The 19,460-nt window shown below is 42.3% G+C and overlaps 1 protein-coding gene across 1 annotated transcript in view; it reads left to right on the top strand.

Moving 5' to 3' along the window:
• NOTCH1 (notch 1) overlaps nt 1-19,460 on the top strand; it is a 64,313-nt gene that overhangs the window by 5,505 nt on the left and 39,348 nt on the right. The window contains exon 2 of the mRNA XM_018560444.1: nt 5,018-5,090. Coding sequence (XP_018415946.1) covers nt 5,018-5,090 — 73 coding nt within the window. The remainder of the gene's footprint in view (nt 1-5,017; nt 5,091-19,460) is intronic.

Raw genomic sequence — 19,460 nt, 5'->3', positions numbered from 1 at the left:
TTTGCTGTTTGGGCACGTATTGAACTGCCCAAAGGAAGTTTAGAAAGTTTGTGAAGTTGGAGAAGGAAGTCTTGGGCTTTTGTAAACCGATTTTCCCTGGATTTACTTTTAGAGTATGACAAAGGAAGATGAGCTTTTTGCTCATCTTGACCTTTAGTGTTGGAGGAACTACAAGTGCCAAGATGCCCCCTGTAGCTTCTCCATGGTTGGAGTGTAGCAGACTCCCCAGCCTTGATCATAGTAAATATCGCTTTTTCCTTCTAGCAGAGCAGAGGTTAATCGAGCAGTTGTTTTTAGCAGTTAGGAGGAATTTCAGACTGGTTCTAGTAACAACAGACTTGCTACAAGTCTTGTGTAAAGTGTAAACAGCACAGAAACGGTGTACACAATTCAAAAAGACACAAGGTATGTCCCGCTAGCTGAAAGGGCTGTTGTTTTATAGGTGGTTTACGCCCTGTGTAGGGTGGAGAAGGATTTTCTCTAATAGCTGAGCTAGGATTTGTTAGGCAGGCGGCAAACATGCCTCTCTGTAACAGGCAAATCATTACAGAGGCAAGTTTCCTCCATCTACTTTCATTACTGCTTTCAAGCATGTTAATTTCCGTCAGTGCAAGAAGAGTCTTAAGGTGCCCATACACTGCACGATTATCGTACGATAATCGTATGCGATCGGTTTTTCGTACGATAATCGAGCAGTGTGAACGGAGACGTGCGACCGTTTCTACTGTACGGTCGCACGTCTTCTGTCGAACCAGCATGTTCGAAAACCAGCCGGGAATCGTACGATTCTCGGCTGGTTAGAACGGTGCTCGGAAGACAAATGCCGAGCGGGCCGGTGTGCGCACGCGCACACTGCCCGTTCAGCATTGCGGTCATCGGAAGCCCGCCCCTTAGGGGGGCGGGCTTGCGATGATCGAGAGTGCGATCTGCCTGTCCAAGATAGGCAGATCGTACGTTTTTTTTTTAATCCCTGTACAACCATCGCAAGACTAAAGTCTTGCGATGGTTGTAGAGTGTATGGCCACCTTTAAAGGGAACATGTCATAACTTTGCTTACGTGGTTCAGCCAAGGATTCTATTCAGCATTGGAAGGTATCATTGCCATACTCCAAGCACTGCTAGGTTTGGGCAGGCATGTTGCTGCATGTAATGCTGTCTACAGTGTACTACCTCTCTCTTCCATCAATGGCAGCCTCCAGTACTGAATGGGATCCATACTTGAGTCAGGGAAGGTGCTCACAGGTCGCCTTTGTAGTTTCATACAAAGACTGTTCAAAGGGCAGGTGATGGTAGAGGATTGGCTTCTATATTGGCAATGTTCATGAGCTCTGCAGCAACTGACAATCTCTTGCTTACTTAGGTAATTATGATATATAGGAATGTGAGGCGATTGATTTTCCAAAGCATTAAATGTCTATAACATAGATCTGAGATTTTCCATCACCCTGAAAATCATCCATTTGAGTACAATAAAGGTGGACAAGTGAATTCTTGAAGGTGAAGGCTGAATTTGTGGCACCAGGAAAATTTGCATTTTGAGCCTGTTTCCTGCCCACTGCTACCTTGTGCCAAGGTTGTTGCCCCCCTGGGGGTCTCCAAGGCACCTGTGGCCCTTGCCTTTAGTCAGCACCCATCTTACACATTTGGCCCCTTTTTTATTCTGGCCTTTTTCTGGCCTCTCATCAGTAGAGAAGTGATAGAAACCATCCTTGCCTTCCTTCCCTTTTTGTCTGTTCACACAATCTGCAAGCTTTCAAAAACCAGATGCGTTTTTCTTTTTTCTAGTTGTCTGATTCTAGATAGTTAACTGCTGTTTCACAATGACTGACCGACCTTATGCACACAGTCTGAGATCCAGGCAGAACCTACCTTTGAGGCAGACTAAACGGCTTGATTGTCAAATGATAAAAGAATATACACTACTTTTAGGAAGTTTTGGGCAGAAATAATTTCATACTACCTATTTGTGAAATATGGACTATGATTTCATTTTATCTTTTAGTCTTATTTAGCTTGGTCTTACCAAATGCAAACAATTTTGGGTTAAATACTACACATTACAAACACAAACATAACTGGCTGCAAAAAATGCTTTTGTGGATGGAAAGAACCCATGGCTCCCAAATTCTGAATGCTTAAGTCACTTTTACCAAGGAAAAAGGGAAATACACACTGTCTATTTCATTAATTTGTTCATTTAACATGACTGCCCTACTTTTTAATTAGATCCACGTTGTTCTGTAACTTGTTTTTTTAAACTTTTCATCAAAGATGTCTTTTACTGATTCTGAAAGTTGTCAGGCAGCAAGTAAGGTTTTTATGGCTGTATTTTTCCTTGCTCAGGTTCTGTCTTTGATGTCCCACTTGCCCAGAAGGCAGACATAGACGGCAGTGTGTTCACATAGCAGGGGGTCATTACATCTCCCATCTCCCAGTGGCAGGTATTAAGTGACAGGGGAGGTGGACGTGGATGCTTGCCCTGTGCTGAACAATACGCCGGAGAGGTGTGTTTCACAGTTCACAATGACCAGCTCTGATTCCTCTCCTTTGTTGGTGGTGAAGAATGGGGCTCGCTGTGCAGCTGTTGCATTTTCTCAGGAGTAGCCTAGAGGGAGATGGAGGGGGTGGCTGCTCGTGCCCTGCCCCCACCCCCTTGTGATGGGCATTTCAGGACAGATTGTCAAGTCACCCCAGAGATAACCCCTATCTTCTAAAAGTAGCCACAGACATTTAGCAGACAATCTGGCTGCCATGTGCTTTTTCTTATTTTAATATTTGTTACATTAGCATGCATGCTTGTGTAGCCCAATTATGCATGTGTGAAGAATTGAGCGGACTCCACCCTATCTCAAGGGCAAATGTGCCTATAGACACAAGAATAGGTGGCCGGTTATGGTCAGATCATTAAGCACATACAAGTCTGTAGGTATCTCTAAACAGGCCACACACAGACTTTCATCTGTCAGATCAAATGCATATTCCAGTGGTTGTGTAGTGTGTGAGCGTCTACATAACTGCATGCAGATTGCCTAGTTAGTCGCTTACACTGCACAGGTATAGTTGATCTGACAGATGAAAGCGCTAACAAATTTCAACCCACTTGAACTCCAGCTTCTTGAGAGCAATGTGCTTGATTCCTTAATTGTTTATTGTAGTCTGTTCTCTATAGGATGTCCATACATAGGACAATGTTGCTTAGTGCCATCACATCACTAACAGAAGTCAACCATGAGCAGTGTCGCAATGTTATGATGAACAAACCCCGGAGCCGGGTTGCCAATGTCCCTTACAAATTACAGCTGGTGCCTAACTTTTTGAGGTTTTCTTTAGGTGATATGATTGGAGCTGGCTCTTGAATCCCATAATAATTTGTCTTCCCCTGGCCCTATCGAGTTTTGCCTCCTATCAATGAGTGAGTCTGGTGAAGAGCTACTCGTGGTTATCGGGTATATCACGAGATTGCCAGGTGTCTGTGGTCATTAGCTTATCTAAGGGGAGACCATTTGAAGTAGTTATTGGTTTACAGTTTACTAGCAAAGGTTTTATGTTCCTACAAGGTATGTCTGTCCATATCCCTCGGCATGTTGCCGATATACAGGTTTAATGTGCCCACATTTTGAAGACCAGACGGGTCACTAATATTTGAGCAGCTTCATTGTTGATTCAAAAACAAAAAATGTAGGTGGGTTTTGTTCAGTGTTCAAGCAGACTTTTCGATGACAAGCCAGCATCTGGTCAGATTTGTGTGTATAACCAACACTCACCTGCAGCAGTATTATACGAATAAAAAATGAAGAATTGTATTGTTGTGGTCAAGATGTTGGAAGGTTCTGACATCTGTAATTGTGGATAAAAAAAAATGTGACTGGTTTTGTTGCTGGTTCTTTCATTGTTTTCAGACCTGAGACGGTAAAGAAGACTTCAACAGCTAACATCTGTTTGGAAATTAATGGCATGGAAAATCAGGGCACTTGACAGGAAAAGCCCCAAAACATGGCTGCTTGGTGGTGAATGTTGTTCACTTCCTCTTCTTTTTATCTTTGTTGTTGTGTTTTGCCATTCCAGGAAGTAACATACACTTGGCAGGTTAGTGAGAAGTTTCAGGGTGATAAAAGTTCACTTCATTTCATTAGTCCATGTACACCTGAGGTTTTACAAGCCTGAAACTTAATGGGGGGTTTGGCAGAGTTGTGTTCACACCTTGGGCTGCTGCCTAGAGTGGACAACCTTAGATCTTCAGTTGTAGCAAACTGAATGTCAACAAATACTGTATATACTGTATGTGTCAACAAATACTGTACACATTAAGACTCCATTTGCACTTGAGCATAGCTAGGTGTTTTAGATTTTTTTTTTTTTGTAGTAGGGGAGCAGCATCGAGTGTTTTCGGTCACGTAGACTTTTAAATGATGGCTCCTGAAAAACACTTGAAAAAAAGGTTTTTCAAGTGTTTTTCAGGTGCTCCTAGTCTATAGTGCCAAAATGCTTGATTGTTCTCCTAAAGAAGCTCATGTACCTTTTTGTGCTACAGGCGTCGGGCTACAAGCGACAGGATGCTTAGGTGTAAACGGGCCATTGAAATAATGGGATTCCTCTTGTTGAGCGCTGCAGTGCTTAGGCAATCAAGCTACAAGACACCTAGATGTAAATGGGGCCTAAATGTAGACAGGATGACCAAACTGTTATTGTACCATTGTTTAAAAAAATTGCAGGTATGATTTTTCATTTTTATTGCCACGGTATTCTGTTCCTGAGCCGTAGTCTCCATGTTTGACTGATGATGGTCAAACCCGTGACAGTGAAATTAAAAAAATAAATAAAACAAATTATCAAAAGAACCGATTTTATAACAAGTTACTTAGATACATTTGTAGGCCAAAGTCAGTTATAGATATGACAGCTAGCAAGAACCTTAAAAATTGCAGCGTATTAGAGAACACAAGACCACAAGCTGATGAACGCTGAAATGTTAACATGACAAATGTGGATCTAATTCGGATTTCTCTCTCTCTTTCAGGTTTAAGGTGTACGCAGCCTGGCGAGACTTGCTTTAATAATGGAAAGTGTGATTCCAGCGGAACAAATTGCAGGTCAGTTGATGTTGTTTTTTTGTTTTTGTCATGTGACTCTCAGGTGGATTTGGTGAAGGAACGTGCAGGAGAAACACTAGTACAATGCCTTCCGGCACATTTGTCACTTCTTTTCTCTCTGTGGAAACTATCGGCTTGATATCAACTTTCTTAACGTATGTAAGGTTGACTTTTTTTGGTTGACCCAATTGATGCCTGATTTGGAAGACATATGGTGGCTGTGTGTATCTGACTGGTCAACACCTTATAAAGTAAACTTTACTCTTAAGACATTACTTTTCAAGTTGAAGTTTGTCGACCTTCACCATGTCTGTGGCAAAGTAGTCCTCAGAACATAGAACGTTGGGACCTTTGGTCTTAGGACTAGTTTATTCTGGGGTTCTTGGATCAGTCACAGTCATTGGCTGTGAAACAGTCAATCACACCAGAACAACCCTCCAAATTATATAAAAATAGTGTGAAAAATCTCTGCAGTCAATTTTTGTTACATCGAAAACTCCTTTTACTTCACAAAGTCGGGAGGTGGTAGTTTCAAAATCTGTCCGTGTATGGCTAGACTTTGTAGTTTGCATATTTTGTAAAACATCTGAACAGTATCCTATCCGGTGGGGGGAGGAGGGCTCTCTTGAAGTTTCCTGTAGTTTCGGCAGCTTGCCTCCCTGCCTGCCCTATTACACAATGGTAAGTTATTCAGAGTTGCGAGGGGCAAGTCTTACAGAGCTCGGCACCTCTTTTGTGTGCACTTAATGAATTCAGGCAGCTTGTTGTGTGTGTGTGTGTGTTTTTTTTTTTTTTTTAATAACACTTCTGCTGCAGGGACGCTTGGCGCTGTAAATCTCGCCTTCTTTCATTGAAAGAGCGACAGCTGGGCTTTGGTGAAAAAATTTGGCCTCTATTGTTTGGCCTCTATGGCAAGAGCGATTAACGCTTTGTGACTAATCATGGGGGATATCCCAGAATGCAATGCTACCAACATTTATCACCATGTTATAGGTTTTCTTTAAATTGCTGGGAAAGTGGGGGTTAAAAAATATCCAGTTTGTAGAGAAGTTTTGCAAGAATTTCTCTTTTGGCGTTTGGGCTGTCTTGTCTTTTAAAAAATATATTTTTTAAAAGACTCTTGCAGCTCATCATATATGGCAGGAAAGTACCACTGCGTTCACCAACTACAGTATAATCATAACATAAGTTTATTTTTTTAAAAGGCACACCCGGGAGCAAAAAGAGCAGCAAAAAGCTATTTGTTTTAGGTTTTCCTAGTTCTATATTATTCCAGGGGCAAATTTGACTGCGCCTTTCCCAAGCTTGGAATGGTATTAAAACTAATACCAACTTCAACACAGACGTCTAGCGGCTCCTCTGCTGACTCGATTGGCTGCATTTCGCGCACTATGGCCAACCTACAAAATGGCTGCTGTGTCCAGAGGAGAGCGCTAACTGCAGAACTTTGGGAACTTGCTAAAGTTTTATTAATTGGCTGGCTGAAAATACACAGTAAAATAAGCAGCAGGAGATTGGGACAGCTGTACCCAAATGAGCCAATTTCAGCCCATCTTGAGGCTTTTTTTTTTGTGTGTGTACTTTTGAGTGTAATTTGTCGCTAGGAGCCGGATAAGCCAGGCAGCAGTGGCAAGCTGCACCAAATAAAACAAACCCGCCAAGACAAACTGAGCATGTGCCCCCGTAATCTGCAGGCAGATGGTTCCTAGGTCCCCAGAGGCCTGTGAATGACACAACTGTTCCGATTCATGTTTTCCTAGGAGTCCTCGACATGGTACAGCACGCTGTAATGCTAACTAGCCAAGCAATTTTTCTTCCAATTACTTTTTTTTTTTCTTCCCAGGGGGCTATTGGGGAATTTTTTTTTTAAAGTGTAATTATCACCCTATGTTCCTGCATATTACCGCCATTCCCCCTGGAAGCCGTCTCTTTAACGTGAGACCGGTAACATTAATTGCACCAATTAAACAAGCGTATCATTTGTTAATGTTGAGTAGATGATGATGGGGATCATGAGGAGAAGGTTCGCAGCAGAGGATAAAAGAATATTTCTGGTGTCCTGAGTTCTAGGGACAGAAGGTCTCCCTCCCTCACTCGTAGTTTTGGCGTCTCTGTCATCGCAGCGCCAGGCTCTGATAAGCGGCAGAGCTGATAGCGTGGCATCTGAGCTGGGCTAGATAAAGCGCACCACGCTGGCTGGTAGCCATGGCTCCGGGTCACCTGTTGCTTTCTGGTTTGGCCACAAAGGTTCCATTATTTCCACAGCAAATCCAATTAGAAAGTCAAGTGAAATAAATACTTGGGAACAGAGATTCCTGCTTGGCCATCACTGCAGAGGCTGCTGAGACGCAACTGAAAGAGAGAATGGATTTTAATACAACGGGAAATCGTTCCTGGCAGCCCCAAGAAATATCCACTATCTAATACTAGCCATACTCCTTTAGAAAATTTATAGGCACCCAACCATGCTAAACAGCTATTGCATTTAGACAGCAGCGACAGCTGCGGCTGTTTGAATACTCTAGCGGTGATTGCATCTTATTGAATGCTGTCACTGTTCTACCGACAATTTTCATCCAGCTCAGTCGATCCCGCCTTTGGTCGACCCAGGTGGTGGTAACGGGGCCACCTACTGCTCCAACTTTAGCTGATCCAACAGATATTGGCCAAAAGTCAAGCCATGAATTGCTACCTCAACCCTCTCCTCCTGAAATACTTTGTACTGCTAGACGAATTTGCTTTTTAGCTCCCTTAAATACAGATGGAGGACTCTTTCAACTATTATACTCTCCTCTCCTGAAATACTCTGTGCTGCCTCTCCAGTGCATTTCTAAATGGTGACCATACAGAGGACAACTTAGCTTTGTCCATCTGCCTTGTCATTTGTAGATGCAGCAGATGTTCAGACAAACCAATCCTCCCCACCTTCTTTGTTTGACTGCTGCTGTCAACAAGGGTGGTATAATAGCCTAATAGACCCCCTCCCCCCATGCCTTTAACACATTGTGTTGACTCTTCATATGAGTCTAATGGAAATGTTTGGCTGTTGTCTGTTCATTCAGCCTTTGTAATCTACCTGCTGTAACTGTGTCCTTCCCCCAGAAAAAGGTTCATGATATACTGTCCTTCCCATGATTTATTAATGGTTTATTTACACACCTCTTAGTTAATATACAGGAATTTATTGTATAAAGGCAACAGAAAGCTTATCATCCATTTTAGGCTTAAAGTAGTTTTAAAGGCTGAGTGTTTTTTTGCATCCTCTGCATCAAGGCAAAAAACACCCAGTGCTTGTCAACCACCCCCCACACTTGCCTGCAGCCACTCGTCTCCTCCGTCGCAACCGGGAAAATCCACGGGTTTCCCTGAACTTCCTGGTTGTGGGAGAGGGTAGTGAGAGCAGAGGAGCCGTAGGCTCCTTGTGCTGTCAGTCAAGTTATGACTGCCAGGGGAGGGGCGTTGCCAGCGCACACTGTGTCTATGGACACACACAACTAGGTGCTGCCACGGCCCTGACCGTGCACATATGGGTGCCTCCACAGCGGTTGGCTAGCTGATGGAGGTACCCGTACAGGTAGGGGGAGAGGGGGCGGGGTTGTGGTCTGGTTACCACTAGGAAACGAGGAAATAAAAAAAATACAGGATAAAATTACTTTTTTTTTTTTTTTTTTAGCAAGTCTGGCCACTATAAAAAAGTAAAAAGACAATAACACCATGGAGGTTGACCATTGGCATTCAGCAGTGACCCTCAAAGTTGTTACAGGATAGGAGGTTGTCTTTTGGCAGAAATGTGTCTTTCCCCCAGGATCACATCTTTTATATCACTTGTATTGGTTAGTTCTCAAAATTGCAGTGACAACTGGCACTTCCTTTTCTCTATTTTTCTTCTTACCTTCTGCCTAGTTGTTTGCACCCAAGAACTTTTTTTTTTTTTTAGATGGAGCTGGATTTAGGAGAAGTCTGCAGAGCTGTTTGTGTTGCCTTCTCTGAGGCTCTTCATAATGTTACTAAGGGGCGTATTGGATGTGGTGGTATGTTATATGCAGTGTCCAAGAGCAAACATCGTCTGATTACACAACATATCTGGTTGTTGTGTGTTATTGCACTCAAGGTCGAGAGCACACTCTCTACCTTGGATTCACAAGGGGGAGCTTGAACTAGAGAATTGTGGTGAGGTTAGGAACAATTGAGAGTTTAGGGATGCCGGCAGCCATAACATCATAGCGAGCAGGGCAGCCAGCTGGAGAAGAAGAATGCTAGAATGACCATTAGAGACACTTATTGGACAGGCCGTGTCATTTATTTTAGCATTTGGCTTTAAATATAGATCTAGATTGTATTACAATAAAAACCTGCTATGATGGAAGCAAATCTTTGTCTGGGACAGCAGTTAATAGGACATGCTAATAGTTCCTCAGCAGCTGGGGGTAAAAAGGTTGCAGAATATGTTGGCACTTGTAGTTCTTGTATGTTTTCAAGGTAGAGGCTATGCTCAGATGAAGTTCAACATTTCTTAGCGTGTCATTTCTGGCATTTAGTGGCGCGTTACCCTCCTAGGGCAGCCCATCCCCCGTTAGTGCTCTGTTGTCTGCAGGAATTTTAACGGTCAAAGAGAGGTGGGATTTTTCACAGGCCAACGGTCGTTAATGGTTTGTTGAGTGGCTCAAGCAAGCCAGGCACCCCCCGGGGCACTACAGACTGTAGAGGAAGTAGCTAATGTTTCAATGCAAGCTACTTATTAATAGGGTCTCATGCATTTAAAGTGGCTTGTCGGGTGGTTAATGGCGCACTTCAATTGCACGGTTTGTGTTCGACAGGTGTTGGGACGTGTGCATTAAAACTATGCAAGTGTTTTGATATGGCCCTTTGGAGGTCAAGCAGCACAAGTGTTATCAGGTCACCGACTCACCTTTTAAGGGAAACCTGTTCTGAGAGTAAAATGGGGCTGACATTATGGAGCTCTTTTTCCAAAAATGCCTGTTCGCCGGCTGGATTCCACCATTTTACCAACCAGAAATAGGCATGCAGCTAATAAAATGGCATGCTTATTCTTGGTCAGTGACATAAAGTATTGAAGTTGTTAGATCAGCATGACAGCCAAGCAACAAGCATATTGGAAGGAGAGCTCAGCCATGGCAGCCCCTGTAGTTCAAATTAAAATGAAAAGGAAAAAAAAAAAACTCAGCCCTTCATTCTGCGGGCAGTGGGACGAGAGAAACACATTATCTGCCACCTCTGATGTCCTTGTGAAAATGCTAATTACCTGGCTGCCATATAAAGAAATCTCACCGCTCCGATTCCCTGGCTACGTCCATATCAAGGAGATCCCACAGGTACAGGCCAAACGGTGCGTTCTCACCTTCAGTCAATCCAGCCCAAAAGATATCTGCACTCCACAGGTCTTTATTATAATTCACAAGTATGTATACACCACAGACATGCTCCCCAGTACCAGCAGAACCCCTCTAACACGTTTCACCAATGAGGCTTAAAAGAGAACTATGGGGTAACCTTTTTATCCCATAGTTCTCTTTAGGGTCACGGGAGGATATATACTACCCTCCTCCCGTAGGCAACTTGCATTTGCATAGGGAGGTTAGCCCTTTGGTTAGCCGCAGTGGCGTCACAAGGGGACTGCGGCCCGCACCCGGGGGACACCATTGGAGGGGTGACACCAAAATGACTGACAGTCATTTTGGTGTCGCCCCCTCTAAAAAGTCGGGCACTCGGTCTTGGACCAAGAGCCCGACAGTGTCAGGAGAGAGGAGGAGACCCGGGGGCATACCTCATCCTGCCGGGTGAACGTACCCTCCTCTCTCTGCCGGCGTCCATCACCAAGATGGCAGGCGTCAATTAGATGACCGTGCGTGCGCGATGACGTCACTGCGGGGTGTCACCCGGTCTCCGCTCCGGGTGACACCTAGCCTCGGGATGCCCCTGGTTAGCTGTGTCAGCCAAGGTTTCCTTTTCAATACTATTAGGATCCTATTGGACTGATTGTCTCTTGTCTATTTACCTGTGGTTGGGTACGGAATTTCTGTGTATATGTATGCATGATGCACATTTCTGAGAGAATACGAAGGCTGCTGTTGTGGATACCTCTGTGGAAATGCTAGTTGCTTGGCTCTCTCCAGCTTTAATACTTTTTTAAATGCCAATCGTGGATAATTTGTATAATATTTCTTTATTATGTTCTATATATAACAATATAAACATCATGTTTTCCTCCTATGAGAGTCTCTTAACAATCATGGATAATTGTGCAGATCAGGGCAGTCAAAAGTCAGGACTCCAGTTCAACATTCTTGTTTGGATGTAATGACTTAGAAAGATCCAAAGTCAATGATTTATCAAAACAGCTAGGCAAGAAGCATTTTCATAGGGAGGTCCTCTAGAACGCTCCACATGTAAAATCTGCCGCCTTAATAGGACGCCGATTGTTTGTCTCGTGACCAGCGACTGCCTCCATCAGTTATCTTAATTCAGCTTCTACTTCAGGCTGTTTTTGGCTTTGATGGTTGTTCTAAGTGTAGCATGATGTAGCCCGTGAACAAGTTAGGATGCTAACCGATTCATCATATTCCTTTTGAGATTTTTTTTTCCCCCTGTGTTCCTGGACCCTCTGCAGCAGTTTCCTCTCCGCTTGGTGTCCCAGGAGCCAGAGAAAGAATGTGATCTCATAATTTCAGTGTAAATTCCCATCTATTGTCCGTGACCAACCACTCGAACCTTGTTGATGCTGACCTGACTGTGGGTCGGGATGCTGAATTCCAAGGTCTTCATCCATCATTCCTATCTCCTGGGTCAAGAACCACCAGGAATGTCCCTAAGGCTGAGGCCTACGCCCTCAACAAGCCAGTGCTGTATCTTTGGCAGGTCTTTTCATGTCGAGCCGCAGTTGCCCTGGTGGCACGTATCTCATAACTAAAGAGATCTGTCTGAGATTTATCTTGGTTTGGTGACCTTGGCATTACCTTCTGGCCGTGGGACATGATGGAAATGTAGTGTGTCTTGATGTAAAACAGGTGACCTCTGTCTGTCCTCAGAAATGGAGTTGGTGTGGGAATTGGGGCTCTTACCCTGTCTTACAGTCCCCTCAGCCATTTTTGTGTTTTGTTTTTTTTTTCTCACATAAGCAACTAAACTAAACTGCTAAAAGAAAATGTTCATTAGGGTTAGCCTTTTCCTGAGATTCCTCTTAGCTGATAAAACTTGCATCTGTTTTTCAACGTTCTTCGTTTTTATAGCTAAACTGATTTTCCTTAAAGGGTAATTCCACCCAAAAGTGATATTTTAGTAATCGTTGGTGTCTGGTGAGCTGAGTCAGCTGCTAGCTTGTTATTGTCTTTGGAGTATTCAAGACATATCTACCTGCTATAATTCCCGAATCTGTTCCTGTCCGTTTGGGCGTTTTGGGTGTTCTAGCTCCTTGCATAAAGCTCCTCTATAATATATAATGAAAATCCAGCAGGGATGGTGGGAACCTCTCAAATTGGCCACAGCAGGTGTGCAGACCTGGGAACTTAAGGGCGGATATATGACCCTTTAATTAGTAAAGTTACGCCCCAACCTTTTTTTCTTTTAATTTTTCCATAGCCTGTGACTTTAATAGTTATTTAAACATGTATTCCAGCCAGCCATGGTGTGCATGCAAAGGTTATTATTATCACAGGAATCATTTGGATTGTCAAATATTATATTATTTCCCACTGATCTATTTCAGATAGCTCACCCTCTAATTACATTTTACAAAGTCTTTTGTTTCCTCATAAGTATTTCATACTGGCCATAACCAGTAGTTATTAGGCATATTAGCAGTAATATTCAGTCCCTTGAGCTGCCTACTTCTCCTATTTGAGCCTAATGAACCCTCTTATGTTACCCAACCTCCCCGCTGCGTCTGTTTGATTGCTGCCTTCCAGTTGCTGAAACAGATGTTCAGAAACCACAAGATACTCCCCTCCAGGTGGATTTTCTGGGTCCCCAGGCACACTGTCAATTGGTTACAGGGAAGGGGATGATCGTCAGGGTGTTATGTGGGTTAAACGAAGAGCCTGTGGTTTTATGGAAGCAGGTGTTCCTGGAAGGGACCCCGCGACAACTGTTCAGGACCGCGGTCACATCTGTAGAATTTTGTCCCACGTCTCTCTGGCAGATGGAAGTCACTGATAAGGTGTCGTTAGGAAGGTTACAGAGATGGCTCTGCTAAAAATTAATAAGTTGCCTTAAAAAAATTTGTTGTGACTGTACAAAAAAAAATAAAAAATTGTGCTGCTTTCCTTAATTGGTTGAACGCCCTAAAAATCATCATTTTTGTTCAGCACATGTCTGTGGTAAAGTATCTGGGATAGGGCTGGCAATGATTTAAAATGTTCGTGTTCGATTAATCGAAATTTTTTTCAATCGATTAATCAACCAATTTCAGTTAATTATAACGCACATACAGATCCAACTACTTTTAGACTCTTTTACTGCTTTCTAAGAAATGTAAACATTTTATTGTTCATAGCCTAGACATAGGTGCACTTAAAAATAGCCTATTTTGTGTGTACTTGACACCTTTGCTCACAATAGAGATGCGCATTTTGTGTACTTGGTTCCTTCATATGTGTGTTTTGTAAATGGCTGATCTTTTTGACAATTAAGATTGTTACAGTTAATGGAAATATATTTCTTACAAAAACGTATATGTAGAATAACTCTTTCCCAAGTCCGGTTACATTGTCTAATGCCTGTGCTAGCCGACCTACCTAATTAGGGTGCATTGCCTATGCCTAAAGCTTACAAAAATCGTAAAGAGTTTGCATCCGGCATTAGTGTTACAAGTTTATGAGGAAGAAATTAATATAATCTGAGGTTTGTGCTGATCGTTTTCACCATGCTGCTGTGTGTTTTATGTCATGAACATTATATGCTTCTGAAAAATTTAATTACTAGGGAAATAAATAACTGCACAGCAGTTCTTGCTTGTTATATTAATCAAATGCTACAATGCCAAAAAAAGCGTGTGTGCATATTTGTAGAATGACACGCAGAACAAATTCGATGCAACCATGAACGCACCATGAACCGTGAACTCACCGGCCCAAGTGGCTCCGTCGGCTAACGAAGGGAAGGGAGGAGTCCGGTGACGTCACGAACATCGCCGCCACCGGACTCCTCCCCCCTCAGTTAGCCATCACGGACATCGACGTCACCGGATCATCCCCCTTCCCTTCGTTAGCCGACTGAGCCACTTGGGGAAGGGGGGAGGAGTCCGGGGACGTCTATGTCCGTGACGTCACAGGATCTCCGACGGATCTCCCGGAAGCCGGCGGAGAGGTGAGTACCGATCAAAATAATTTTGATAGATCAAAAAAATTAACGATTAATCGTTAATTTCCGCAGCCCTAATCTGGAAGCATGTACAAAAAGAAATACACTGAGGAAGAGGAGGAGAGGGACTGTAAGGTTCCTTGCCAGCTGAATAACTAGCGAGCACATCTAAAGAAGTGCCAGGATATCTTTTTTGATACATCCATTTGTGATCTGTTCATATTTATTGAAACTAAGTTGTATTCAAAGTGAACTTCAAACGTCTTCCCTAGAAAAGTGGAAGTTGTTCAGCATACTTTAATGTGTCAGTGTAATGTCGGTAATAGTAGTAACTCCCTTACAATACTTAGTTTTGTTGCAGCTGTACTATAACTGAATGCAATCATTTTTTGTTTCCATTTTAACTACAGAGACAAACTTGGGACAATTAACAGCACTTTTTTGACACTTGATGAATTTTTTTTTTCTGTCATTTAATTTGTGCCATCTAAGATTTGTACTGTCGCCTGGACAGCGTGCTTAGTAAATAAGTCTCGGAGTGTGCATTGTTTTTGCCCTCTTGTCTTTCTCTATACTGTCAGTCAGCAGCACCTGGAAGCATTTACAGCGAAGACAAGCTCTTGAATACTTTACGATTAATCTCAGAGACAAAGGAGGGAAAGCTAATTAAAGTCATGACCCTCTTACTTTTTAATGCTCCTTTCCCACGGTTAACATTACTTGCAGTGTAACAAGTTAAAGGAAGCGGGACGCCATAAGATGATGCTGAAATGGACTCTTAAAATATGTTGAGGGGGCTGATGCTACTTTTGGTGTTTTCAAGACATGGGAATTTTTTTTTTTTTTCTTCCATGTAGTCTATGTCAGGGGTTAGAGAAAAGTTTCTAAATACATTAATACATTTTCTGCAGCTTGCAAAAGAAAGGCAAAATGTTGTGATTTTATTTCTGTATTTTCTGAAGAATGTATGAGAACTGAATTCAGCAGAAAGGCCTCAAGTCCTCTAATAAAATTACTACCACCAAAAGGCCTCCACAGTGTTCTGGGCCTCCTGTTACCCCATGCAGTGCCCTGGGTTTGCCTATACTGTCATGTAATGGACATCTCCATAGGTGTTGTGGGCCTCCCTGTAGACCTCTGCAGTGTCATGCATGTAGGCCTTTGCATTTCACTTCAGAAAATAGAGGGTTTAATTTAAGAAAAAATGCAGTTTCATAGAGTGCGAGGGATGGAAAAAATCCTCGGAGGACACAGGCACCAGATCTCTGGAAGTATAAATCTGGGGAGGGGAAGGTGGGCTCTGAAATGTAAGTGGAGGGGGCAGAATGAATAAGTGCATTTTCTATGCAAAAAACACATACTTTAAGCACCACACTAAATGGTTGTTGCCAAAGATTTTAGCAGTACCCCAGGCCTCCGCGGTAGCCTTAGTCTTGAGAAATTGTCTAGGGAAAATGGCTGAATATCGAGTTCCCTGTACAGAAAAGTTGCCACCCATAGCAGTAAAAGTTGGCACCCCCATAGCAGTGCATAAAGCCTCTGAAATGTTGCTGTATTATCCTAGGCCATTAAAATGTTCAGACAGCTAGCTATTGGGTTGCTTTTCAAAATAATGACCACCAACAGAGGTGCCACTAGGTCTTGGTTCACTTATGGCCTAGACGTTAGCCCAGCTCACAAATCGCCTACTGGCTGTCCACTAATGTATCATTAGTGGATCAACTTCCTTGGGAATAACTTCTCGTTGGCTGCAATATCATAAAATATGATTCTTGTTATGACCTCTGTATGAGGAAAGATTATCAGTACTTTAAGAGGCAGCCCAGTTCCATCTGTGCTGTAATTATCCCACAATGCCTCAAGGCCCACGACAGACCTCATCCCAAGGCAAATAAGGTCCGGACTGCTTATTGTCTATATTGATTCTTGTGTTTCTAAAGCTTATTCTGGCATTGTTGCCTTTTTAAGATGGCAGATGGCAGCTAAGGACAAGAGGAATTTGTGGAGGCTGTGTTCAGAGGTCCCCATGAAACATATGCAATTGTGCAATGCAGAGCCCGGAAACATTTTTGAGGGGTATGATCTGTCGTATTAGCAGATTCTGGTTTGGGGAATTTATGAAGTTTTGTCAACTTTTAAAGCAGACTGCTTGAAGACATATTTGGACTGGATTTTGTCATTTGAACCAACTCTATAATTTCTATTTCACCACTATCGGCTGCCGTACGTTGCTGGAGTTTTCTGTAACTTTTTTTGTTGTTTTGCACTGCTTGAAAACTCATCACTATCGTTTAAAAGGAAGGCGATCTAAAACATTTTCCATGACTGTAAATATTTGTGTCTTTGCTGTACCATTTCTTTTCCAGTTATAGCCTACAAAACAAGATTGCTGCTGTCTGTCCAGAATCTGAAAACATTTTTGGCTGACAGATTTTAGAGAAAAGTAGGAATTGGCTCCAAGCTATCATCTTGGATCTGTCTGGTGCAAGTTGAGGCTGGTTGTAATGGGTTAAATCTTCAGTATAGGGTCTTCACAAGTTTAAATGAAAATTTAGTATTTGGTTTTCAGCAGAGGTGATCTTGTTTAGAGCTCCCTTTTTTAAGGGTGCAAATAATCTTGTTAAGCATCAGACACAAGGAACTTTTATTTTTCCATTTCTCATTAAAGCTACTCACTGAAAGTAATTTTTAAACCTGGGAGAAGAATTTCGCAGAGGCCGGCGATTTGTATGCTTCTGTATTCGCAGGCACATATGAGTCCTCCTATATTTTTAACACTTCTATGAAACATTAGGTATTATGTCTACACATTTCACAGCCTCCTGCTCCAAGCCAGAGTCCAGTTGATATATTCGTTTTTTGAAGGACGGGGTTATTTTTACTCAGGCACACAGTCTGGTTAGGTGATCCTTGGGATGGAAGTATAAATCCTTTCAGCTTGCGACAATTTTATGATGGTCCAGAGAAATAGCCTGCTTTACTATGTTGAGTTATTGTTTTTGCCAACTTGTCCTGTGAATTCAGAGACGTGCTGGCATGATCCAGTAGAAGAATGGATCAGAGGGAATCAAGACATTTTAATATGATCTTACAATCAACTCATCTGTCTATGTGCTATGCTTGTGCAGCCGGACACATCTAGTCCAGGCTTATATCAGGCAAATTGTTTTCATTACCTGAAAATTTTCAATACACCCAAACGATATTTTACCTGGTACAGATTGATGGCTTCCATTCAATTTAGGTTTGTTGCCTGATTGTGGCAAAATTGGCCAGACTGGGTAGTAATTGCTTTATATCTTTCAGGGTGACCATAGATGGACGGGTCTCTGCTCAAGAATGATGAGAGGTTAAATCTTTTCATTATTGTGCAGATTGTGCAACTTTTCTTCCTTATTTCTCTGACTTGATAAACATTCTTTAAAAGCAAACCTGCCATGTGAACAATATGTAGGCTGTCATTGCTGGCCTCTTTGACAATGCTATTTTTTGTAGATTGTTCTTCAGCATCTCAATGTTTTACAAAAATATTGAATTGCTGACTGCCAATTATTGGTTTTTTTTTAAAACTTATGCCCATAATATCTGCTTGGTATCGAACAATCCTCTCCATGTTTAAAGGCCAAATAATAGGTGAATGACCCTTTTGCTGTCTTGTTCTCCAGAAAAGAGTTCCAACAGATCAAGGAAAAACCTCCAGTTAATAACCGTGTGGAATTCATCGCATCACTTTGGCTCAGTATCTTGACCTATTTGAAATCAATTTGCTAAGAATACAAAATGACCCAGATGCGGACATCCCTCCTTTACAGATAACAGCTTTGTTTTTTTATATCTTTTGCACACTGGGATCTGCATTTCTTCTCTTTCATAGTGAAGGAATCCATCTTTCAAGGGAGAGGTCATGGTCTTAATTTAGCATTATCCTGTTTGTCTCTTGTTTCCTGTTTTATTTGTAATATTTTTGAAATGACAGCAGATTAGGCTGACAAACAATAATGTCTTTGTCCCTTTTGGCAGTTTGGGTTTTGAAGTGATTTATCTTGCTGTTTGGTAGAATTAAAACTTCGAAGCTTGTGCCATTCCAGGCATCACTAAGCTAGTCTTGTGCCCTTCACAAGACAAGTCATGTGTCCTGTTATAAATGGCTTAGGACATGATGGTCTGTACCCATGCTCTGAAAACCGCTGAGGTGGTGGTGGTATTCAGGCCCTGAAGATATGTGGGCTGTGTTTAAATGATAGACTTGCAGAAGCAGAGGATCCTAAGTGATTCAGGAACGTTAATAAAACACCCACACAGCTTTATTTTGAAAATCAAAATGACTAGTTTTAGTCCGTCTTCGTTCACCAGATGTGTTCTGCACTAATGGAAAAATCACTTCTTATCCTGGAGATACAACATGGAGTAAGAGGAAATATCCAAATTGAGGAACATTTTCGATCTTAACAGTCACCAGAACATGTCACCACTGAAGGATTTTTCTTCATCTTCTGTTCCAGTGAAAGACATAACATTTTGGTTTTACCACCACTTTCTGCCACAGGGCAAACTGGGACAGATGGAGAAGGTGAATGTTCCCAGTGGGGACATAGGGATCAGAACAAGGTTGGTGGGTGTTCTAACCATTTCCCACTCTGTCCACAACAAGTTCAATCATACTGGAAACCTATCAATACCTGACTTGATTCAACCAAGCCACCCTTATATGTTGGATGCTCAATAGTGTAGAATAAACATGATCACCCTTGTATTGCTTCTTCGTGAAGGACAGAGAAACAAACTTGCCACTGGTGTAGATCCTTTGTTTTGGTAGGAGTGGACATTTAAACTCCATTACAATTTCTTACCTTTTAGAAAACAAACCCTTGCCTTTATCAACCCAATTTGTGTTTCTATGTTCCTATCTGGTGCTGTTTTGCACCATGGTAGTAAACGTCACCAGAAAAAGACATTTGGTAATTTGTGCTACTTTTTTCTTTTGTTTACATTGTACTTAAATTTCCATAGAAAATAAGTAGATAGTGAAGCACATGATGACTCAGATGATTCATA

The sequence above is a fragment of the Nanorana parkeri genome, unplaced genomic scaffold (genome assembly GCF_000935625.1).
Source record: "Nanorana parkeri isolate BGI_ZX_2015 unplaced genomic scaffold, ASM93562v1 scaffold455, whole genome shotgun sequence".
Lineage (NCBI taxonomy): Eukaryota > Metazoa > Chordata > Amphibia > Anura > Dicroglossidae > Nanorana > Nanorana parkeri.
This window is presented reverse-complemented; position numbering and strand designations above follow the sequence as displayed.